Source organism: Onychomys torridus, chromosome 2 (genome assembly GCF_903995425.1).
Source record: "Onychomys torridus chromosome 2, mOncTor1.1, whole genome shotgun sequence".
NCBI lineage: Eukaryota > Metazoa > Chordata > Mammalia > Rodentia > Cricetidae > Onychomys > Onychomys torridus.
The window spans coordinates 30,290,155-30,316,546 of record NC_050444.1 but is presented as its reverse complement, the minus strand read 5'-3'; the positions used below and the strand labels follow the sequence as shown (position 1 = coordinate 30,316,546).

Genomic DNA, 26,392 nt, shown 5'->3' with positions numbered 1-26,392 from the left:
AAACTGTGGCATGATCACTTATTATGAATACAGATTTATATGTATGGTAGATGCTAGGCCAACTCATCCACTGAACACAGGGGTTAACCATGATAGAGACAGAATTCCTTTGGCACTCCTGGCTTTTGTGTTTTAATAAGAAAGAAAAGACAACTTGAATGGCATTTTATCTTACTCAGGAAAGAAATCTGAGCTCTGATAAAAAGGAATACATATTAAATAGAGCAAAAAACAATGTAGGAAGGGACTTTTTGACTGTATTGAAGGAAATAAGCTGGAAAGACAAAAAGGCCATACTGGTAAGGCCAGAGGATGCATAATCCTTGTCCCTATCTCTACTACCACATATAAAAACCATAGCATTGTGCTTAAAGGGACAGTGCCAGGCTCGCAGTCATGGGGAAAATGGAACAGCAGAGGCTTTTCTTCCAAGGTTTCTCTCGTATTCTGAAGGAATGAAAGCAGGACAGTGTCCTTAGAAGCTACTTTTACTGCACAGGAAAAAGCAGGACATGTAACCTACATTCTGGTTGTCCAACTGGGGGGAAGGGAGAACCTCAAGTGAATTTTGGTTCAGACATAAAATCTGACATGACTCACACTTTCCCTGTACTACAGGAACATCAAAATTACTTGATGCCCTGAGGAACACACGGTGCTAGTCTCCTAACTTTATTACAGAAGTGATGACCAGCAAGAGTGCACATAACTTTAAGGCTCAGCTATCCAATCAGTCAAACAGAAAATTATGATAAGGGCTTTTATGATCATCAATTTAAGGCAAAACTTTAATTACAATTAAAAAACCAAGAATATCTTAAAGGAAGAGAAACTAGGAATTATGACCACTCATAAAGACAGAATTAATCTTGAAAGAAGTATTTTATAAAAATGAAAGAGCATTACCATGTTTGTAGCTTTTAGAAACTATGAATACATAATTTTAGTAAGCCAGAATAACCAAATGAATGCATACAGAATACAAATGTTCAATTGTCCTAAGAAAGAGAATTTTCATGCTAAAAAGAAAGGCAGATCATCTGGTCCAAGATATGAATTAAATCCTAACAGGAGCACTGTTATAAAAGAACACATAACTGGCTGTGCTTGTTAAAGTACAGCTGACAGGCGGCTTGCTTTGTCTTTCCTCTGCATGGCTCCAGGAAATTTCTACAAAAGTTCTTTTATGGAACAATTTTAAAACCACAGATTGAGTGCTACCTCTAATTACTGAAAAAGAGAATTAGGCCAAAAGGTAAAGTTGGGCAGGGGCAAACTATAATCAGGACTAGAACCTAATTCTTTTCATTTTAGTGGTCTATTATGTTCTGTTGTTTTACTTTTTAAAGAAAAAAAAAGAAGTTCTTTTTTCTAAGTAATTCTGCTGACTCCTTTTTCAAATCCCCTGGCTCATGGTCTTTCAACTGTAATCGTTCTGGATACAAGTAATTGGTAATACAAAAGAGATCAAGTCAGTAAAAAGAAAGAAGAAAGAAAAGTCAGCCACTCCAAATTCATTCAGTTCAGGTTTAACTAAAGGCCACACATTCCTGGAAGGTGTTTTGACTACAAACTGGTAAGGGGGTTGGGGGTGGGGCCTCCTATAGTCATCCTATAATTACAAAAAATTGTCATCATGAAAATTTGGTAAAAGGTGCCAATATTTGAAATATTTGAAGGTGATAGACTGGAAAAATTTCAGTCCGTGACAAGTCTTTTTGCTATGTATCTGGTGTGTGGAAAATGGTACGAAAATAACCAACAACTTTTAAGGATCCCCAAAGAAAACCAGAAATGATTATCACATTCCTTGTAACAAACCAATGAATTTCAATGCACTTCACCAGCTATTTCCTAAGAAAACCTTCCGTGCCTCTGCCCACAGAGACCAAAACTGAGTTTAAGTGAATGGGCTTTCAAAAAAGGTGGAAAACTCCAGCACGTTGAAAAACAAAATCTTTTTCATGAACATTCTGATTACCGACCCCGAGAGATTTTTAAATCTGAGTTTAAGAAGTCAATCTACTGGGCGAGGAGGCGATTTCCAGGCTGCCTGAAAAGCCGCATCGGGGAATGCAGTGGCTCCTTCCTTGCAGTGTCTCTCTGCTTGTGTGACAGCACTACACTGGGGGAAAACTAGGAGTTCGGATTTCTTTTATTGCCTTTCCGGAAACCAAGAGACACACGGGCTCCTTCCAGAAAGACAGGAAGCCCCAGCGGCCTGCAGCCAAGGCGGGCGTCGGAGGGCCGTCCTCCGAGACCGCCGGGCCCGCACACCGGGCCGCGAGGCTCCGCTCCGCTCCGGGCGGACACTGACCTGCCGGGTCTGCGGAACGCCCAGGCGCCGCGGAACCTTTCCTCAAACCTTCTCCATAAAGCTGGGCTTTTCCTAGCCGAATCGCGGGCACCCACGCTTCCGGGATTCGCGGGCTTCCGGGACGACGGAAGACCCGGAAGTGGCTGAAGAAGGGCCACTCGGGAAATGACACCCAGTCGATGTAAGCTTCCCGGGTCTGAGGCAGGCCGGACGGGGCCCAGCTACGGAAAATGCCGAGGAGCCGAGAGGCCGAAGGGCCGAATTGCCGAAGGGCCGAGTTGCCGAAGGGACTCTCCGGGCTCTGGGATTGGTCCGCAGAGCTGTCTCTGTTTGGCAGAAGAGTCACGAAGCGGTCAGCGCGGGGACTGGCCCCGGCGAGAAGGGGCTTCCGTGTCGAGGCCCGGCGGGAAGCCTGGGCCCTGCGGGCGGGCTCTGGGCCTGTGAACGCCACTGCGGGCCGCCGGACAAGCGCCGCCGGCTGGTGGCCGCGCGCCTGCGCACCTGCCAGCTGAGGGATGACCTTGTAAGGAGGGTGCCCTCTCCTCCTGGTGGGTGTCAGTCAGTACGACCATCTCCCCAAATGTGAAGCTGTGCATTGGGTCCTCATCAGGTAGCTCCTCTGAACAGAGGCTGCAGACCGCCGGGTGGGGGCAACCCCGGTGACAATGAATAAAATGGCCTTGACTGATGGGTTGGTTGTAAGGTTCCTATAAAATTCAAGTAGAGCCCTACTCAAAAATCTTAAGATCCTTTTAATGCTCGCAACCCTGCACCCACCCTACACCCGCTCGACTCACTCAGGCTGATGGGGGTAGTTATACAAGAATATGATTCTATCCTCTAGCCCCAAACCCTCTCCTTGTATTTTATTTTTGGAATTACCCTGTACACCAGAGTTCTTTTTCAAAGTATGCAAAGTGGACAAGGTAAAGGAGAAAGTACTAAGCAATCCTCAGAACCATCCACCCAGTACAGTACTGGTTTATTGATAGATTAAAGATACAGTTTGCTATCACTTAACATCTGGCGTAACTACTGTTCATTAAAGGAGATCTTGGGAGCAAAATAGGCTGGAGAAGAAAGAAGGCAGACTTGAAGTAGCTGTATAGTATCTTGCCTGGTTTCACTTGATTTTTATGAAAATGACAGATGTGGAAAAAAAAATAGGTACTAGGGAGAGGGTTCAGCAATTAAAGGTGCTTTCTGCCAAGCAGGAGACTCACATGGTGGAAAGAGCATCTCTTCTTGAAGCTTGCACAGTGATGGTCCCATATAAACAGATGCACACACGTAGACACACAAATAAACAATTACACATAAATACATGCACACGCACACACACAAAAAATTACATATAAACATATGAACACTCAAAAACAATGACAAAAATGTATAAAGACATTTTCAGAAAGCAATTCCAGTTCAAGGAGTTTTAATAGGTCCACAAACATCACAGTATCTTGATAATAAAGATCCCAACTTCACAGGTTATTTGAATTATGTTAGATGACTCTTAAGAATGCAGGAAGCAAGCATAACATTTAAAATTTCTGCTAAAAATACTTAAAAGAATTTCTAGATTTATTCTCAATATAGGTACTTCTTTATTTGTTTGTTTTTGTAGTGAGCTAGTAGTTCTAGAAACTTTGTTTCCTGTATTTTAAAACTTGCCTTAAAACCATATTCACTCATTTATTGAAAAAAAGCCTGGGCTGGAATATTGTTAGACAGTGTTAATGAGAATACAAGCCAAAGAGAAGACAGACATGGCCTTTGTTTCTAGGAGCTAATAAGGATCAAGTCAATGACTATCTAGATAATAAGCAAGGCATAGTAGTTTTTGCTTTGAGAAATTAAGAATATTAATATTTTAAGCCTAGAATTTATTCATACAGACGTCCCAAGAAAGAGTCTTGTGAAGACTTGACTGTGGTCTTTTAAAAAGTACTGAAAAAAATTAATATAATTCATTCATTTACCATGGAAGTTTAAAGAAGAAAAATTGATTATTCTTTTACCTTTAAGTAGAAAGAAAATATTAAATTATAATGGCATCTTATATCCTCCTTTTGCCTTTTAGTGACTTTTAGGTTCTAAAGAATTTAACAATAAAAATGTTAAGAACACATTGATTTGTGCCTCTAACATATTTTAAAATTGCTGACTTTAAGCAGTTAAATTTATATTACCATATTACATTATTCTTAAATCAATATAATTGGATCTTTTAAGAAAAAGTTGATCTTACAATCTTGTTATTTTACTATTGCTGCTGTAATAAATTACCACAAAGTTAGCACCTTAAAACAACCCTTATTTTTTTTTAATTTTATATTTCAAGATGGGTCTCAATGGGCTCAACTCAAGGTGTACACAGGCCCTACTTTTCCTCTGGAGGCTCAATGGAGGAATCTGGGGCTTTTTACTCATAAAAGTTGTTTTATTGGTTGCCAAATTTAGCTTCTTGCTGGTGTCAGGCTGAGGTTTCTTTCCCTTATTTTCTTTTTTTTCTCATTGACTGTTGTTAGCAGATGACTATTCACATTGTCTGGAAGCCACTCAAGTCTCCATGTTCTCATTGTCTTCCTCCATCTTCTAGTTAGTATAGCATGAATCTTAAAGAGTCTTATGAATAAAAACAAACCCAGAACCAGGTATTGGGGTGAATGCTGGAAGATCAGAGAAGCAGAACAAGCCACAGCTACCTCACCTCGCCAGTTCCTCAGCTGATCCTGTTTCCTCAGAGTGGAAGCCTCTGTGTCCTCATCTGAATGGGTCCCAGCTGAACTGTTGCTCAAAAGCCTAAAAGCTTAACCAGCTGAACTGCTGCTAAAAATCTAAAAGCTTAACCAGCATTAGTTCCTGGGCCACTTGCCTTATATACCTTTCTGCTTTCTGCCATCATTTCCTGGAATTAAAGGCATGTGTCACCATGCCTGGCTGATTCCAGTGTAGCCTTGAACTCACAGACATCCAGATGAATTTCTGCCTCTGGATTAAAGGCATGAGTGCCACCATTTTCTAGCCTCTGTATCTAGTGGCTGTTCTGTTCTGTGACCCCGGATAAGTTTATTAGGGTGCACAATACTTGGGGGAACACAATACCACCACAAGTTAGCAACAGGGATGAGACCCTCAGATCTTCTGTTCTTACCTCTATCCTTCTCTCTAAGCACTGTTTTATGAAAAATCCATTTGATTATGTTGAGTCACCTCATGTCAAGTCTGTAACTAATTACATTAGCAAAGTCCCTTTTACCATGATATGGTAATGAGAGGGCCAGGCAAATATCCTGACAGCCTAGTCTAATAACATAGTTAGGAACTAGGCCTTATTCTCAGCTTCTTAGAAGGGAACAGGCAGTTTCTGTGTTAGAGCCATGAGCAACAGACAATCGATTTCGAACATTACCAACAGCAATGACAAGAAGCAAGGACTACACATACCAGGCCTGAGCCAGCCTCCACAGTCAATAAGCTCAAGGTAATAACAAAATAAGGGGGAAGCCTGGGACTTGTCCAGGCCTGCCTAAAAATGGAAAAACTGTAGCCTTAACTAGCATCTGAGTAGCCTTAGCCAATTAAAATGTACTAATATGATTGCCACTTGCTTAAGCCAATCATATGTGAAATGACCTAACTGCTCTAGGAACTCCTCTTACCTGTGCTTAAAAGAAGCCTGAAAGCTTCTCTAGGGGTCATTTTGTCTTTGTGTAGGATGGATGGCCCCAGCATGCTGGAACAATAAACGCTTTTGCTGATTGCATATGTGGATGGTGGTCTTTTGTGGGACTTCTCCAGGACCCCAACAGTAACATATTCCCAGATTGTAGGGCTTGAGACAGAGTCTTCAGACTGTAGTTGCCCCTAAGCTAATGCCCAAATTCTTTAGAACAACAGATACCATTCTGATAGTCCCTAATCTGTGGATGTGTGAACTCTATTTCTCTTTCCTTATGTGCCTATTGGCATGAGCAATAGTAAGTAATTGGTGAATAAATAAATTTGGAAGAATAATACAGAATTCTTAGCACCATTCAGTTGCTTAAGTTTGAAAAGTTTGTGAAGTGATTTTTGGAGAAAAAATATATAACTATTATATTATCAGAAATTTTTAGATTGTTGAAGAAATACCACTGGTGTTTTGATGTATAAATTGTGGAACTAGAGCATTTGAATCCTCCCCCTGTCCCTTACAAATCTGTGTGATCTTAGGCAAGTTCCTTGACCCTGTCACCTTAAAATAGAATGATAGTAATAGCTTCCTTTTATGGTTAAATAAATGAGAGATTTAATAAAGTTTTTGAAACTGTATTCCACATAATGATTGTTCTATTCATATCTGTTAATTAAAAAACAGTATTTTCTATTCCTACTGCTTTTGATGATAAGTAATGATTTTATAGTACAGTCTGTTTTTTTTAATAGATCCATGATTTACAATTGGATTGTTGAAGTAGAATTTGTTTACTTTTAATGATCTCTAATACATATAATGACCCTCTATACTCTTTAAGTACTTGTGTATAATCTTATTCAGTAGGAGTTGACATACTCTCCCTTTGTACTATTTTTATATTGCTGTTGTAATAAATTGACACAAACATAGTGGCTTAAAACAATATCAATTTAATAGCATGTTCTTTAGGTCAGGAGTCCAACACTGATCTCATCATGTTGTCAACAAGCTGAGGCTTTGGAGACTCATAGCTAGAATCTGGTTTGCTGGCTTTTTACCTTCTAGAAGCTGTCTGACGTTCATTGACTCATGGTCCCTTTCTTCCTTTTTCCAAGCTTGCAGTGTTGCATCTTTCTAATCATTCTCCTGTCCTGCTGCTTCTTTCTCTGACTACAGGTAGGATATCCTCTCTGCTTTTAAGTACTCATTGGAACCTCCTGGATATTCCAGTCCTAGTTTTCTATTTCATGATCCTTAATTACATCTTCTGTGCTTCTTAAACTATGAAATTATTTTTGTTTGTTTTGTTGTTGTTGTTACCAAAAATTTTGCGAGTTCTAAAGGTTGGGATATGGACAACTTTGGGGACCATTATTTTTACATTTACACTGATGAAAGGTGTATAATTCTGAACTTTTGGAGAGTGGGTATAATATATAGATTGTGAATAAATGTAATTAGTATCATTTGAACCTTCAGTGTTTGTGGTGAGAGCCAAATCTATTTACTAGAGGACTAACATTCCTGAGGGACCAGTGGTTAGTGCGTTCATCTTATAGAACTTTTCCTAAAGTGGAATATGAACTTGTAGTTGTTGATAATCTTCTAGGCAAGAAACTCTTAAACTTTTTATACATTAATCCCATTTAATTACTAGAGTAAGCTTATGAGGTTTCGGAGGCATTTAAAGAGAACTCTTGATGACCCTCTCACGACAACAGTCACACTCTTATACAATCTCTTTCCTTTAAATGTGAGGTTGACTCTGATTTTTTCAGTTAATGGAAGAAGAGTGATAGATGACCATCTCTGATTAGGTACTGAACAGCTATAACTTCCATTTTTCTTTGACCAAGGAAGCTGCCATGTGATAAACTGTCCAATAAAGAGATCAGCATATCACAATAATAGAAGGTGACCCGTGGCAAGCAGCCAGAAAGGAACCAATGTCCACAGATCAACCGCTTGTAAGAAATAGAAGCCAGCAAAACATGAGGCTAAAATTATATCCTTCCCTATTTGATCCTTGTCTGTTCTTAGCTATGGGTATTTTAAATGCAGTCTCCCAAGTGATGGGGTGCCATGTGCCATACCCATATTGATAACCTGTTGGAATTATGAAATAAAGTTTTTCAAAGACACTACATTTGGAGTTTATTTTCTATACAACAATAAATAATACCAAAGAAAATACTATTTGTTTCTGATAGAATGATAGTAACTTGAAAGATAAATCAATTTCCTGTGTCACCTTGTTGAATGGAAGCTCTTTTAACTATAGATAATAATGATGAAATTAGATATTGGCATTAACTTACATTTATTAAGGACTTGCTGGGTTTTCAAGGAAATAGACAAATACACACACATATATGTAGATATACTGTGTATATTAGATAATCTATAACTGCTGGTTAATTTGGGATAGATTAATATTGTCTAGGATCATCAGGGAAGAGGAAACTTCAGGTTGAAGAAATTATTCCTTAAGATTGGCCTGTATGCAAGTCTCTGATATCATTTTCTTGATTAATTTAGGTCCGAGCCAGTAGCCTCTGGGCAGCTAGTCCTGGGTTGTAAAAAAAAAAAAAAAAAAAAAAAAAAAGTTCAGCAAGCTGTGGAGAACAATCCAGTAATTAGCATTTCTATACTGTCTCAATGTCATCAGTTCCTGCCTCCAGGTTCTTCCTTTAAGCCCCTACTCTGACTCCTCTTCATCATGAGTGTAAACTGTAAGATGAAATAATGACTTTCCTCCTTCGGGTTCCTTTTGGACAATAACGTTAGGTTGTAATAGCTATTCTGGTAGGTATGAACAATGAACTCAGCTAAGAAAGGTTAAAAGACAGTGAATTATAGTCAGTAGATGGCAGACAGGTTTTGAACTCAGGTTGTATGACTTGAACCCTTACTTAAGACCATTGTACTTCATTGCTCCCAGAGTACATATAGTATAAGGCAAAATGTGGTAGAAAGTTAGTATTGGACACTTGGAAAGGCATCTGGTCTATCTCTGGAATGTGGTGTGGAATTTGGTGTAGCCATTGAAAAACAGAGAGGGTTGGAAATGCAGTTTGATGGTATAGTACTTGCCTAGCATGTGTAAGGCAAAATATATGTCTATGTGTATAACAAATAGCAGAACCTAGTGGAAATTGGGGGCCTAAGAAATATTGGAAAGCACTGAAGAGTCTAGAGAGGGACAGGATGAAGACAAGTAAGAGATAGACTCAGAAGATAGTTTGGGCTTGGTTATACTTGTATGAAAAAAATGTATTTTCAATTGTATTTTTATTTAAAAAATTGGAATTCAAGTTATTGGGATTCTCAACTGCTATTTGAATACATCTTAACTGGTGCAGTTGACACTTGTAAAGAAAATATTCAGATAAGTTTGAAATACTCAGAGAATCCATTCATATCAATTACTTGAAAATAGGAAATTTAGTTTCTGTAGGGTGCAGAAGAAAAGTGTGAATGCACACAAGACATTTTGTGAGGATAAACTTGTTAAAGGTATAAATGTGCTGGCTAGTTTTATGTCAACTTGACACAAGCTAGAAATCATATGAAAGGAGGGAACCTAAGTTTAAAAAAATGCCTCCATAAGATGGGTCTGCTGGCAAGCCTGTTGAGCATTATAATTAGTGATTCTCTTAGGGTTTTTATTGCTATGAAGAGACACCATGACCATGGTAGCTCTTATTAAGGAAACCATTTTATTTGGGCTGACTTACAGTTTCAGAGGTTTAGTCCATTATTATCACAGTAGGAGTCAAGGCAGCATACATGGTGACATGCTGCTGGAAAGGTAGTTGAGAATTTTCCATCTTGATCATCTGGCAACAAGAAGTGAATTGCTTCACTGGGCATAGCTTGAGGATACTTGCCTCCACAGTGACACACTTCCTCCAACAAAGCCACACAGACTCCAACAAGGACACACCTCCTAATAGTGACATTCCCTATGGCTGAGCATTCAAACACATGAGTCTATGGGTGCCATTCCTATTCAAACCACCACAGTGATTGATGGGAGAAGGTCTAGCCCATTGTGGGTGGGGCCATCCCTGGGCTGATGGTCCTGGTTTTATAAGAAAGCAGACTGAGCAAGCCAGGAAACAGCATTCCTCCATGTCCTCTGCTTCAGCTCCTGCCTCCAGATTCCTGCACTCCTTGAGTTTCTGCCCCAACTTCCTTTGTTGTTGAGCTATGATGAGGAAACATTGGCCAAATAAACACTTACCTCCCAAGTTGCTTTGATCATGGTGTTTTATCATCACATATAACCAATCACTTATAACAACTCTGACTAAGAAAACCAGTTTGTGTTTAATTTCAGCAAAGTCTATATAATTCAGTAAATCCCAAACATTCAGGGTATTTTGTGTTTTATGAAAGAGGAGCACCAGTAGTTACACTCAAAACATTATACATTTCAGTATGGTAAAACAATAAAGAAAAACCATTATGAGTGTGTTTTCAGATACCAGAGAGGGAGTTTTAAACATAGAACAAGAACTGCAGATCACAGAAGCAGTGCTTACAATATTTGACTCTTGTTTTTTTTCTCCAAAGAATAATTTTATATTTACTAGATGGAAATTTAGTTTTGTAAGATGTCTGTGCTTTTCAAATTTGTTTATGGTGTGAGCTTTTGATCTAAACAATTTATCATTACTTGGAGAGGAGTTGTTTTTTTCTCTTAAACTACATTGAGCTGCGTTCCTAGGGAATAGATGAGTCCAGGGAAATGTCTCCACAGCTTCATGTCTAGCCGAGGGAAGGGAGAGCTCACTGAACAAAGAGAAAGGAAATACAGTATTTTCCCTATTGTTTCTAGTCTTTCTGTCTGTTTACTGTATCACAAAATTCTAGTCTGTGTCGAAGTAAGTGAGTTTCATAACCTCAAATGTAAGGACTGGACTTCTGCTTCACAACAGCACTAAGCAGGCAATTGCAGATATGAAATCCATGTAGAGGCCTGACTGACTGTGATTTGACTTTGACAGTTCTGTGACCTTTGAAAGGTCTCTTAACTGTCAGGGGCCTTTGTTTCTTAATCTCTCATCTGTTTGACATGTCCTCTAAGATTCCTTTTTGTTTTAATGGATTAGGATTCTAAAGGCCATTTTGTGTGTGTGTGTGTGTGTGTGTGTGTGTGTGTGTGTGTGTGTGTGTCTGCAGTTTCAACCCAAGTCAGTACTTAAACACGTAGGCCTCTTAGCTGTCTGTACCTATTATCTGAAATCATGTTTTCTATGTCTGCAGGTTTTCTACAGTAACATAATTACAACCATAGGAGAAGCTAGTAAGTTCTTCATCCTTAGCTCAGCTCCACTTTGGCTACTGTTGTTAGTTTTGGTCCTATCATTAAGAAGAGGACACTCCTTCTTCATTTTAGGCAGGTAAACTTTAATTGGCCCTAGAAGAATAAGTATGAAATAATTTCATCACAAAACATTTCTTTTTCTGCAGGTGTCTATGGTCTATTTGTACTGTATGTCTTAACTCCTAAAACAAGTCATTGAAGTAAAGTATATATGTGTGTGTGTGTGTGTGTGTGTGTGTGTGTGTGTGTGTGTGTGTGTATACTCATATACACATATATGGCAATATTTCAACCTGACACCATTAACTTTAACAGCTTCAGCATCCAGTGCTTAGCTTTGTCTCCACCCTCAAAGCCCCTAACTCAGGAAGACTAGAGGGTCTCTTAATGGCAGGGAATTTTTTCAAAAGGAAGCCTCTGAAAGACAGCGAAAACCCTCAATGAGACATCCTCAGCAAGGCCTCTTCACTCATTATTTCAGAGCTCTAGGACTGCTGTTAAATCTTTGTTCTCATATCCCTCCCAACCTGAAGATCTGATTTATTTTTTGTATTTTGTTTCATTTTGAAAGAGAAAGAGCATGAAGGAGGGGAGGATCTGGGAGGGGTTGGGGGAGGGGAGAAACATGATCAAAATAGATTATATAAATAATAAAAAATGGGTGAGAAGAATAAAAAACTGTAAAGCTGAATTTCATATTATTTCTGAAGTAGACTAAAAGTATCCAGAAGTATGAACTACACTTGAATGTATGTTTCTCCTTATTTTGAAAAATGTAAGGACTAAGAATTGCCTCTCAGTGTCTCCAGGTATTATGATTTGTATGTGAAATGTCTTGTGCATGTGAATGGTTGTTACCCAATTATTGCTGTTTATGGAAGTCAAATCTTTGGATGGGGGTCCTATGGGCAGAAGTAGGTCACTAAGGGTGACCTTGAGGGCTGTATCTATTTACCTCAGATACAGACTAGCTGCCTCTTTTCCCTGGCTGGCTGCCATGTGGTCCCTTCTATAAGGGAAATCTTAAAGAAACAATGTTTTCTCTTAAAAACTGGAAGGCAATGAAATTTCACAATTAACCTAAAAATATAGGAATCAAATGTGGAGTTACTAGAACGGCTAGAATGGGAATGGTTTTGTTTTTGGTTTTGTTTTTGTTTGGTGTGTCTGTGTCTGTGTCCTGTTCACCTTTGCCCCCCAAACTATGTCAGTATACAAATGGTGTAGGGCCAGCAAGATGCTCAGCACGTAATGGTACTCTCTGGTTGGAGGAGAAAATTGACTGTTCATCCCTAGGGCCCATGTCCTACCCATCCACAGGTTTGTGGTCCAGTTAATGGTAGTGGGCATTAGTTCCATCTTGTAGAACAGGTCAGAAATGCACTTAGAAAGTGTGGTTACTCCTTTCACATTCGTGCCATTATTGCACCAGTGGGCCTATCTTGTCAGTCCATTATTACTGTAGCTCTCAGGGTTTACAGCTGGGTAAGACCATCCATTCCCTTTCCTTCCATTAATGAGGATAGACCTTCTAGAACTATGACAGCTAGCCAGAGATGCTTCCAGGTTGTTGTCAGCCTGATTTCTCCACGTTCTGTCACTCAGAGATGCAGTGTCTTTGGCAATAGGCTCTTTTTTCTAGCTTTTTTCATTAATTATTTAATGGCAGGAGAGGGAGAAGGAAGAAGCACACATGGGATGGTGCATGTGTTCCTATCAAAGGACAACTTTTGGGAGTTAGTGTTTGCCTTCCACATTGTTGAGGCAGGGTCTCTTTTCTGTTCTGCATGCTCTGGGCTCTCTGGCCTTTAAGATTTTGGGTGATTCTCCCATCTGTGCCTCCTACATCCATCTGTAGTACTGAAGGAGTGTTAGAATGCAGCTCTCCATGGATTCCCAGGACTAGGAGCCAGCTCGGGTTGTCAGGCTTGGACAGCTAGTACTTTGGCTTGCTTAGTCATTTCCTCAGCCTCCATTATACTGGAGGCCCTTATATTCCATTATACTCCATTATATTGCCTCTAAGGGGATGACATTGTTTACCCTAAGTGTTGGAAGTACTGTACCTTCTAACCTCAAGCTGATTGTGTGCCACTTTTGGATCTAACATTTATATATATTCATTTAATTCTTAAAAGAATTCTGTGGAATAAATTTATGATCCCCATTTTACACATTAGACAACTGAGGCACAGAAGGATTGCATTTGTTGAGACCAAACAACTGATAAGTGGTGAGGATTAAATGAGCCATTATACAAAAATAATATGCCTGCCACTGTCATAAGCACTTCTTGCATTTTATATGTGTTTAGTATATATTACTATTTTATGATCTGGTAACATCTGGTAACATTGTTATTTTTAATGATGACAGAAAAGTCCTTTTTTTTTTTTTTTTTTAAGATTTCCAATACAGGCTAAGATGCTCCAATATTCCTCCCATGTTGATAAAAACTTCCCTGAAACTGTAAGGAAAAAAAAAGGGAAAGCTTCCTATCAAATTATTTTTGAGGTGTTTTGTTACAATGAGAAGAATAACATAATAGGTAACATAAATGACCTAAAGGTTGGAGAAGGTAATGCTGTAAATTTGTCAGAACTGTGCTTACCGTGAAGGAGATGTGAACAATTTTACCCACCATGCAACCTGAGAGGAGAGCCCCTGGACAAAAGTTAGTTTGTTGGTTTCAATATCTTCTATGAAAATGAAGAATGCAGTGTGTTATGGAGGCATCTCAGTAAGTAATTTACCGTACGTGCCTGAGGACCTGAGTCCAATGCCTAGAATTCATTACAGAAAGCTGAGTGTGTTAGTACACACCTATCATCCCAGTGCCTAGGAGGCAAAGACAAACAGATTCTTGGGGCTTGCTGTGTAGCTAGTTTTGCCTGCTTAGCAAATTCCAGACCAATGAGAGATGCAAGAAGGAAATCTGAGGGAGGACACCTGAGGTTGGCCTCTGAGCTCCATAAATATACATGCACAACTGTGCACATGCATGAACCTTGTGGTGGCCCCCATAAGCTCATATGTTTGCATACTTGTTCACTCCTTAGTGAAACTGTTTGCAAAGGGTTAGAAAGTGGGATCTTGTATGAGGAAATGTGTCCTGGAGGTGGGTTTTGAGGTTTGAAAGTCCAGACATTCCCAGTTAGCTTTCTCTGCCAAGTGTCTTCCGATCAGATATGAGTTTATAGCTGTTATACCAGCCCCATGCCCGCCTGCTGCCATGCTCCTTGTCATGATGGTCTTAGACTGCAACTTTGAACTCATTGGAATTGTGATCCCTCAAATTAAATGCTTTCTTTTGTAAGTTGCCTTGGTCAAAAGGTTTTGTTAGTAAAATAAAAAAAGTAACTAAAACAAACAGGCACAGTTGTAGTGAAAAGACACTATGACCATGGTAACTCTTATAGAGGAAACATTTAATTGAGGGTGGCTCTATCACAGTTTCAAACGTTCAGTCCGTTATTATCATGGTGGGAGCATGCAGGCAGACGTGTTGCTGGAGCTGAGAGAGCTACATCTTGCAGGCAACAGGAAGTCAACTGACTGTCACACTGAGAGAAGCTTGAGAAAAAGAGATCTTGAAGTCTGCCCCCACAGTGACACCCTTCCTCCAACAAGGTCACACCTCCTAATAGTGCCACTCTCTTTGAGGACCATTTTCTGTCAGACCACCACACACACACATGCAGACACAGAAAGTGGAAAATGAAAGGTGGCTGGACATATTGGGAAGCTTTTCCTTCAAGCTTTAATGCTTTTTAGGAGCAAGTTATCAGATGTCTATAGAGGGTTTGGATTGATTAGACACTATGGTGTATGTCAAAGAATAATGCCGTTTTCTAGACTGACTTTATACAAAGTACTAGAGGTATGTACAGGCTTATAATACTTAGAGTTTGATAACTTCTTAGGTGAAATTAGTCTTATGTGAAGAATTAATCATTTCTAAGTTTTTGATTTTTTAATTGTATTTTTTATTTTACAATTTAATTTAATTTTACATATCAGCCACAGATTCCACTGTCCTCCCTCCTCCCCCCATCCACCCCCTATTCCCATCTCCTCCAGGGCAAGGACTCCCCTGGGGATTCAGCTCAGCATGGTAGATTCAGTCCAGGCAGGTCCAGACCCCTCCTCCCAGGCTGAGCAAAGTGTCCCTGCATAGGCCCCAGGTTCCAAACAGCCAGCTCATGCACTAAGGACAGGTCCAGGTCCCACTGCCAGGGGTCCTCCCAAACAGTTCAAGCTAATCAACTGTCTCACTTACTCAGAGGGCCTGATCCAGTTGGGGGCTCCACAGCCTTTGGTTCATAATTCATGTGTTTCCACTAGTTTGGCTATTTGTCCCTGTGCTTTTTCCAATCATGGTCTCAACTTTTCTCAGTCATACAATCCCTCCTCTTTCTCACCAATTGGACTCCTGGAGCTCCACCTGGGGCCTGGCAGTGGATCTCTGCATCCACTTCCATCAGCCATTGGATGAGAGTTCTACCATGACAGAGTGTTTGGCAATTCGATAACCAGAGTGGATCAATTTAGTGTGGGCTTTCTCTCAACCATTGCCAGTAGTTAATTGTGGAGGTATCTTTGTGGATTTCTAGGGACCTCTTTAGCACTTTGCTTCTTCCTGTTCCCATGGGGGTCTTCATTATCATGGTCTCTTTTTCCTTGTTTTCTGTCTCTGTTCTTGATCCAGCTGGGATCTCCCACTCCCCTAAGCTGTCTTTCCCTTGATCTTGCCCTTCATTACCCCCACTCACATCTAGTTTGCTCATGTAGATCTCATCAATTTCTCTGTCATTGGGTGATCCTTGGGTCTTTCTTAGGGTCCAGTTTTCTAGATAGCCTCCCTGGAGTTGTGAGTAGCAGTATAGTTACCATTTGTTTTACATCTAGTATCCTCTTTTGAGTGAGTACATACCATGTTTGTCTTTCTGAGTCTGGGTTACCTCACTCAGGATGATTTTTTCTAGATCCATCCATTTGCCTGCAAACTTCATGATGTCATTGTTTTTCTCTGCTGAGTAGTACTCCATTGTGTATATGTACCACATTTTATTTATCCATTCTTCAGTTGAAGGGCATCTAGGTTGTTTCCAGGTTCTGGCTATTACAAACAATGCTGATATGAACATAGTTGTACAAGTGCCCTTGTGGTAGGACTGAGCATTCCCTGGGTCTATGCCCAAGAGTGGTATAGCTGGATCTTGGGGGAAAAGGATTCCCAATTTTCTAAGAAAGTGCCATATTGATTTCCAAAGTGGCTGTACAAGCTTGCATTCCCACCAACAGTGGAGAAGTGTTCCCCTTGCTCCACATCCTCTCCAGCATAAGCTGTCTTCTGTGCTTTTGATCTTAGCCATTCTGACGGGTGTGAGGTGGTATCTCAGAGTTGTTTTCATTTGCATTTCCCTGATGATTAAGGATGTTGAGCAATTCCTTAAATGTCTTTCAGCCATTTGAGCTTCCTCTGTTGAGAATTCTCTGTTTAGCTATATAGCCCATTTCTTAATTGGACTGTTGGACATTTTGATGTCTAATTTCTTGAGTTCTTTATATATTCTGGATATTAGCCCTCTGTCAGATATAGGGCTGGTGAAGATCTTTTCCCATTCTGTAGGCTGTCGCTTTGCCTTGTTGACCATGTCCTTTGTTCTACAAAAGCTTCTCAGTTTCCACAAGTCCCATTGATTGATTGTTTCTCTCAGTGTCTGTGCTACTGGTGCTATATTTAGGAAGTGATCTCCTATGCTAATGTGTTCAAGACTACTTCCTACTTTCTCTTCTATCAGGTTCAGAGAAATTGGATTTATGTTGAGGGAAAACTTATACAAAGCTATGACTTATCTCCTTATAAATCCTACTATATTAAAACCATCAATTTATTGAAAACAGAGTAACTAAACTGCTTTAAATCAATAAAAATGAGAAGAGCTTTTAGTTTGTCTGTTTGTTCTCCCCCTAAGTACACCATGTTAGTCACTTGGAGAGGATCTAAACAGAATGAGAAGGTGCTTGTCCTCAGTTCATGCACTGAGAGAAAGAAAACATAAAGAAGAAATAAATAAAGTAAAATAACAAATGAAAACAAGAGAAAAACAAACAAACAAGCAAAAAGTACATATGTCCAGCACATTTTGGAAAATCAGGGAGTTACTCTAGAAGAATCCAAATAGTCTGGTTTTCTAGTGCAGTGATTTGGGAAATGCTTTCTTATAATCTGTCTTTCTTAAAGATGGTAGAAATAATTGTTTCCCACTCCACAAAGCCCTCATTAGAGATAAATCTAGCAGTGCTACGTTTAGTTATCAAAGCTGGACTGTTCCATCATACATTCAAAACTCATAGGGGATTTGGAGCATAGGGTAGTTTCAAAGCTGTTCAGAGAAATAAGCAAGGACTTTATTACTATAGACATTACTTCACAGTTCTACTCAAGTTCAAGCTATATTCTCTGTTGCATTGAAATTTCTAATTATACCAATATAAAGTGTGATTTGTATTTGAATGTCCAAACATAATCTCTAAGATGCATCAGGGCAAGTGTTTTTCAGCTAGCTTTGTTATGAATTATTTTTTATATTATTTATAGATTAGCAAATAAAAAAGGGATTACAATTTTATAACTTTCTCTTGTCCCCCAAGTGTTTGTAATTCAAGCACAAAGCAGCAATAAGGATTATCTATAGGTGGGCCAATTACCAGAAGTACTGTCTGGAAATGTTTCTCTGTCACAGCTAAAAATAATCAGAAAATTAACATTTTATCAAAATCAAAACCTTTACCCCTATCTGAACCTGAGCTATTGGAAGCTCATGGACTCTGGAGTAACGGCTGGGGATCCTGCAGGAGACCTAGGCCCTCTGATGTGGGTGACAGTTATGTGGCTTGGTCTGTTTATGGAGCCTCTGGTATTGGGACCAGGATTTATCCCTGATGCATGAATTAACATTTTGGAGCCTGTTGCCTATGGGGGATACTTTTGCTCAGTCTAGAAGTGGGGGGGGGCTTGGGCCCCCCTCAACTTGATATGCCAGACTTTGTTGACTCCCCATAGGAGGCCTTACCTTCTCTGAGGAGTGGATGAGGGTGGGATATGAGGGAAAGGGGGGGCAGAGAAAGGGAGGGGGAGCTATGCTTGTGATGTTAAATGAAAAAAAAGCTTTACTCCTTCCATCCATACTTAAATAGTAATTGTTGAATGTAAATATTCCTTTGATTATTATTTATAGTTAAAAAAATACTAATATATACTAGAATAGTACCAGTAACTCAGAGCTAATTAAAATTATACTATTTCTCTGTCCCTTGTGAAATCATAGTATTGCATATATTTTATAGTACCAAATATAGTATCAATATGCCAGGGACTATTGTTGGTATTCAATATTTATCATTACATTGAGTTTTAACAACACACCTCTGGAAAAAGAATTATTACCTGAATTATCTTTTCCATATGAAGAAACTCAGGCACATATTAAGTAAATTATCCTGATCATAAAGTTAAAAAGGTTACAATTTATTTCCAGCACCCTGAATCTGATATTCATCTTCTCCTTAACTAAGCTATGTACCCTCTCAAAAAACAGCCTGTGCCATAGTTTTGCCATTTTTGGAGAGGTGGGTCCACAGTCTTAAAATTTTAGATCTGCTGCCTGTGTCTGCATCCCCTTTTAATATTCAGCATTAACAGAATGAAATATTTATGTTTATGTCCATCTACTTGTGTTTCTCTCATCTTTGGTCACAGAATCTTCTTTTGTGGTGGATAATGGTTAATGCAGAGATTAACAGCTGGCCTCAGTTGTTAGTAATCATGAATGCCCAGTTGTGATCGATTTATGTAAATCAACTTTCTCAATATAAGGTTTAGAGAACATCATGGAAGATGGATAGGAAGAATGTAAGAGATGGAATAATGTGTGTGTGTGTGTGTGTGTGTGTGTGTGTGTGTGTGTGTGTGTGTGTGTGTGTGTGTGTGTGTTACTGGCTTCCAGACATGACATATCTGTCTCACTCATAAGCTTTCAGCACCACAGCTTATGTTCCTGAAAGCTACACAGTATCGAGTCAGTCAGAATTTCAACATGAATGAGGAAGAAGCTATTGGCAGTTGATTGTTTACTGCCCTGTTGGCAGCATGCACCTGGGAGAGCAGGGCTAAAAATGAGTGAACTAAAGTCTCATGCGCTCGACAACTTTATTTAGAGCATCAGGCAATTCATACACTAAGGGTTAAGAAGAAAGAGTTCAATCACAAGGACAAGCCAGGCAAAACCAAGTTTTTCCATAGAAGCACCTGAGTAACACCAGCTGAAGTCAACTCAGTCCTATCCGCTAAACCAAGGAGGAGTATGAAAACATTCCAATAACAATTCTGAGTTTTTGAAGAAACTGAAGTTACAAGACTCTTGTTGTTTTCATAGAGTTTCTTGACTCTTGTCTTGTTTTCTTGAAGTTTTCTCACAAGCACTTAGAATTCCCCTCACAAGACTCCATTCTTGAACTGTGCTCTGAGAGTTGATGATCACTGAGAGTGAGAGAGTCATTCTCTTTTGGAGATATGGCTGCTGGTAGGTTGTACAAGCCTTAGTGAATGGCCCCACTTCTGTGCATATTGGAAACTTTAACTGGATTTGGGCTTATTTATTACAGAAAAGGTAGAGGACTTGAAGCTGCAAGGGAGGAGAATTGGGATCATTGGGAGGACTGGAGGAAGGTAATGGAAGAAGGATATGACCTAAATGTATGTTATACATTTTCAAAACTTTCAAGAATAAATACTCTTTTTTTAAAAAAGCAAGGATGAGATAAGAAGTCAATTAACTAGGCCAATTTTGATACACAGGGCATAGCCTGTTTGGATTACTAAGGTATGGACATAACATATTTGCCTTGTTCTTAATTTGAGGATATGAACTTATACACACAACATTCATGAGCGTCATGAACACTGAATGGCAAATAGGGGACAGGAGAGGTTGGCATGCATTTGTATGCCTGCTCATGATTGTGTTTCATAGTCCATTGTTTTTTATTGGATTTCACTAATCTGTGCAAATAGGAAAATATTGAAAATGCAAGATGATTTTCATAATCTTTTTGAATATAAGATTGAATGCCTAGGTCAGGTGCCTCTGAATCAGACACTCTTTGGGATCTTTAGATGATTTAGAAGTGAGGCTGCCCTGAAGTCACTCCTTTAGTCATCTTCAAACATTGTTCCAAAGTGCCAGGGATTGGCCATGGGGGATTAGAAACAGTTGATAGTGATCCAGAAATGGCCAACATGCTGCGACTGTTCACAGAGACAAACCAGGAGCCCAGCACCATCTTGTCTGTTGTGTGACAAGTGACTTTAAGGTAGCATTATCATCTTGGATGTGAGTTCTAGGCAACAGCTTTGCTAAGAACCCATAGATGCCATTTGGTCCCATGAGGCCCTGGCCAGTCCACACCTTCCACAGTATTACAGTATTCCTTCAGAAAAGTCAGGATTTCTATGGAATTGTTTGTTTCTGCTTGATAAACTGCTGGTGCTGGTTTGACAGTATTTGATAAACACAGTTGCTCAGAACTTAAGCAATGAGTATACTACCTACCTCAGGGAGTATGCAATATTTTTTCAAGTCATATTTTACACTACATTACATTTGAGTTCACAACTCCATGATACAGGACAGAAATGCTTTCATATTTTGTGCAATGGAAAGCTTAGGAAGGGTTCCCACTTACTGTTGCCTGATGACTGAAAATCCTTTGCGTGTGTGCTCCTTTATATTATTACTAGCCATATGTAGCTTATCAAGCACTTAAAGTGTGGCCAAGTGACTGAAAAATTGAATTCTTTAAGGATTGACTTTTATTTTCTTTATTTTTTATTTTAAGGACTCTCTCTGTCTCTGTCTGTGTCTGTCTGTCTGTCTGTCTGTCTGTCTGTCTCTCTCTCTCTCTGGTGTGTGTGTGTGTGTGTGTGTGTGTGTGTGTGTGTGTGTGTGTGTGTGTGTGGTATGTGGATGTGTGTGCTAAATTATCATGAACATGCAGAGGCCAGAAGACTATGTCAAATGTCTTCTATGGATTTCAACTTATCTGTCTACCTGTCTATCTATCTGTTCTCTCTCTCTCTCTCTCTGGTGTGTGTGTGTGTGTGTGTGTGTGTGTGTGTGTGTGTGTGTGTGTGTGTGATGTCTTTGAGACCACGTGTATGTACCCATACCTGTTGAGGCCAGAGAACAACTTTCAGGTGCTAGTATCTTTCAGAGTGAGATCTAGAAATTGAACTCAGGTCATCATCATCTGGGTGCCTTTACCTGTTCCACCTTACGTTTTGGCATAGAGTTGCTATGGTTTGTGGCTTTTTCTATGAGCTGCTTGGATCCATCCATCATTTTCCCATATATTGGGGTTAAAGGCACATGAGTGCCAGGAAAATGAGCTAGGGTCCTCTTGCTATCACATTAAGCACACTTACCCTATTCTCCCCAGACCAGTGATTAACTTGCAAATTTAAGTAGCTGAATATGATTTCTTAGTTAGGGTTTCTATTACTGTGAGTCGACACCATGACCACAACTCTTATAAAGGAAAACATTTAATTGGGGCTGGCTTACAGTTTCAGAGGTTCAGTCCATTATCATCATGGTTGAAACATGGTGGTATATAGGCAGACATGGTGCTGGCGAAGGAGCTGTGAATTCTACATCTTAATACACATGCAACAGGAAGAGAACTGTCCCTACACTGAACATAGCTTGAGTATAGGAGACCTCAAAGCCCACTCCCACAGTGATATACTTTCTCCAACAAGGCCACACCTACTCCAAGAAAGCCACACCTCGTAATAGTGCCACTCCCTTTGAGTTTATTACATTCAAGCTACCACACATGGTTAGTGGTAGTAGTACCAGACAATGTGTTTTGAGGGCGTGCATGTGATTGTACTTCTGAACATATTTCCTCACCAGCTTGTCTAAATCAGAGACTGATTTAGAACTCTGTGAGCAAGCTCTGAGCTGGACACTTTTGCCATCTGCCTGCCTGCTGCCTCTAGGAATACTCACAAAGCCAGGCTATTAACTAAACCCACTGTGATAACTTACTTTACTGGCTAATACCTTTGTTCTCTTGGATTTGTATTCCAATAACTCAAAAGATAGTTTGGATACTTATTTTCTGTGACTCTATGTTATAGGAGTAGGTTAAAACCCATCTTGTGATCCTGGCTCTCTTTATCCTGTGAAGGCCCATTTAACCCTTTATCTGTTTGGAGACAATGCCTACTCTGAGAAATCCTGTCTAATATCATTGGTCACTCCATGAGTACACAATGAAGATAAATAAATCTCGGGAATAATATTATCACTCTTAATCCTTCTATGACTCATGAATTTCATAATGTTCTTTCGGATGATCTCATTATTTGTTCATATTTTTTTTGTGAGAAATGAGAAAAAGAGGCAGAAGCTAATTTTCCAGTCTGCTTTTACAAACTGTATTGTCTCCAACCAGATTTCTAAAGGCTAGATTCAAAGCTTACCTTGATCTATGGTGTTCCTTGTAATGTTTACCATCTACCACTCAGATATTAATCAAATACTAGAAGCATAGGTATTTAGATTCTTATAAAAAACCAAAACCACCACATAGTCACTGTATAATTTACTCAAGATTCCATTATTTTCCATCCAAATCACTAATATCAATTCAACTGTTGCTAGTTGCTCCAGTATTCTCCTACTGCCAGTTACCAAGCAATCAGCTAAAATGATGTGTTAGGAGCAACTCGAGGCAAAGCTTACAAACAATATTATTATTACTATTACTATTATTATTATTATTATTATTATTATTATTGTATTTTCTTAAACCCTTGAGGACTGTATCTCTGAGTCTTTCTTATCTCCTATTCTTCCTCTTATACCAAGCCTGTTTTATTATCAAAAGCATCATAAGAACTTCTTGACTGCCCTTTCTATACCCATTCCTATTTACTGCAATCCACTGTACACAGCCATCTTATATAGTTTAAAAAAGTAATTATGACCATATCATTTCCCTGCCAACCCTTTCTATGCTTTCTCATTCTTAGATTAAACACAAAAAATCCTGCAAGTATTGAAGTATCTTTCTTATGCCTTTGCTTCTTTCAATACCAGCTATATCCCTTTATTTCATCTTTTTTTTTTCAAGCACAAAGCCTTCTTACATTCATATGTATATATAATATTTTAGTAGCACTCAGGGTTAGTCACAAAGATAGCCATTATCTCAGACAAACAAGAAAAATGAGAGCACAATATTTTGAATTGTTACAAAAGCCCAGTGCTATGGTTAACACTGACCTGTGAAAGGCCTTGCTACATGGAAAATAGAAAAAGGGCTTCTCCTTCTCACCAAGAACTGTCATTGTTTCTCCTCATTCTGACTAAGACTCCCCTTCCTTAACATTCTTGTGAATACTGCTCTTTACAAACAGAGGCCAAATTTCTTCATACTTCAAATGATTCATGTCTTCCTGTTACCTGGGGACAGGAATATATGGAATCCTGACTGACATCCAATCCACCATGAGAACACTTGTTCAAGAACACATCTGATGGCCAGGTAGTTAGTGTTTGATGTATAAATTAGAAATGTTCTACTGCTAGGGAATTTGTTAAATTTCCACCATGGGTTTTTGGAACAATGCAGTAACAATGGTGAAGGACCAATGGAATTCCCTAAAATTTACCCTCTTTAAGTCCTAGCTTAGGTAGTAAATGTGCCAAACTAAAATTATCTCTGTAGCTTTTAAATTCTAATTGGCTCAATTTGATAGCAACTCTGTCTTTGAATATTTTAAGGCAGACTTCTGCCTGTAGACTTGATTGCTGCTAACTCAGATGGACAGTCTTCAAAGAGAGCCATTCTACTTGGTAAGATGTCTCTCACCAAGCCATTTTGATGACTGGGAAGCTTTTGCATCACTTGGGTATAGAAAATCCACTAACATGTTGATCCTTATTTGGTGTTCTTGTTTAATCAGCTTTGTGTTATAGAATTATCTAGCCCCTTTGACTTTTTATCATCCTACTTTCAGGAGACCATTTTGTCTATGTACAAAATATCAGTGTCCTGTCAGTTGAACATTTGCACTTTTGAGATTGAAAGTCTATTTTTTGTCTCACACATTTTCAACATATCATAAATACAAGTGAAATCTAGGCCAGTGCCATATTTCCATGTACTTGTTTTGCTAAACCCTAATAGGAACACATTCTCATTTTCCCATATTTGCTATGACATATAGAAAAGAAGAAAAGGATGGCAACTGGGAACTCCCCAGTATCATCCCCATCATCCCCACAATCAAAACTCAATAATGTCAGTAGCCAGGGCATTACAGAATCATTCTTTCTTAAAAAGTGGGAAAGGTGGACTTTTTATACCTCTATTAATACTGTGTTCACATCTCACCCTTTAGTTTAGTCAAATTAAAGACCATTTAAAGGCCTGATTACATTTCACCTCCCTCAGCATCAAGATGAGCATCACGTATTTTGTGTTATTATTCTAATTCTTAATATTGTTATTCCTAACAAATCAATTGCCAGTTCAAACTGGAAATTAGAAGCCAGAATTATAGTCTCCTCCTCCTCCAACTCCTCCTCCTCTTTCTTCTTTTACCTCTTCCTCTCACTCTTCCTCTTCCTCCTTCTCCCCTTCTTTTTCTTCTTCGATAGTTGTAAGAAGAATATAGTTAACGGGTCTTTTGAGTGTTTTACCTATTCTAATGTAACTGGGTGATTCAGTGAATGTTCTCAGCAGCAAATCACATGTAAAGTATCATCTCTGCAATTCCAGAGTCTCTTGCTCCCAGGTTCTACAAAATTCTGCCTTACCAAACATCAGCCATTCACATTTATATGTGTATATAATTACAATAGTAAATATATCACACACACACACACACACACACACACACACACACACACACACACACACACACAATTTCCCAGATGTTTGAAGCAGTAGATAATTTCTTTTATGTTTTAGAGATTTAGGAGGGAAGTTAAGAAAACAAAGGTAACTTATGTTTTAAAGTTGAGGAAAAGAAGAGCAATTTAGAGTTTCAAATTATAGAGTCATAGGGCCAACATTTCATTCACTGTTGTGTGAAGGACTACTTGGACAATGACTTAAGTCCTGAGGTTCAGTATGTCTGACAGCAAAATGCTGACAAGTTCTAAATTTGCCCTGTGGATTGCAGAAAGCATTGACTGTTGCTATCTAAATGAAGTGCTTTAACATTCCTTAGCATATACAAATATTTATTAAATAAGTGTTCACTGATGATACAAAGCATTTACTTCTGCATTCTGTATTGGGGTTTACCACTGGCTTTTCAAATGTTTAGCCATTGCTTATTTGTTCCCTCAAGCCCTAATTTTATTTTGGAATTCCAGTAGTTTGTTTGATCTGATAAAATGTAACTGTTTTTAAATGATCAAATTACTACAGCAGTAGGAGACATTTTATTAGTTTCTATAAATTTCCAATATAAAAACTGGCTAAAAAAAGGAAGCACAAATATGAAAATGTACATAGAGTAAGTACACCAAATGACTTCATTTCTTTTCTCATTCAAAATCTACACTTTAAAATAATAGACTAAAAATAAAACCGTATTAATCTGGTGACCCTAGAACACTTCCTCTGACTGATTATGCTTTCTCCTATGAATTGAAGGAAAGGGGAAGAGAACAGGAAGTTTGATTGCATCAAAAATGTCACAGAATAAAATAACCAAGAGCTCACACATGTCTTCACGAAAGACAGCAAATAAATTAAGGGCATGTCCTTAGTTAAGTCACATGTTTCTTCAAAAAACCTACAGCCCAATTCCAATGAACTCACCATTTAGCTACCTAACAGATTGCTTTGTTGTTTGTTGTTCTGAACTAATGAGGAATATAGTTGTATCTTTGTTTATAAGGCTGGTTAAACATTGTAGTTTATTTTGTGCCCAGAGCAGCTATTGCTGATCTGAAAACCTAAAACCATAAAT

The 26,392-nt window shown here is 39.0% G+C and overlaps 1 protein-coding gene across 1 annotated transcript in view; it reads right to left on the bottom strand.

Annotated features, from left to right (window-relative positions):
• Positions 1-26,392, bottom strand: part of LOC118577834 — a 35,808-nt gene that overhangs the window by 8,389 nt on the left and 1,027 nt on the right. The window contains exon 2 of the mRNA XM_036178528.1: positions 2,318-2,862. Coding sequence (XP_036034421.1) covers positions 2,318-2,862 — 545 coding nt within the window. The remainder of the gene's footprint in view (positions 1-2,317; positions 2,863-26,392) is intronic.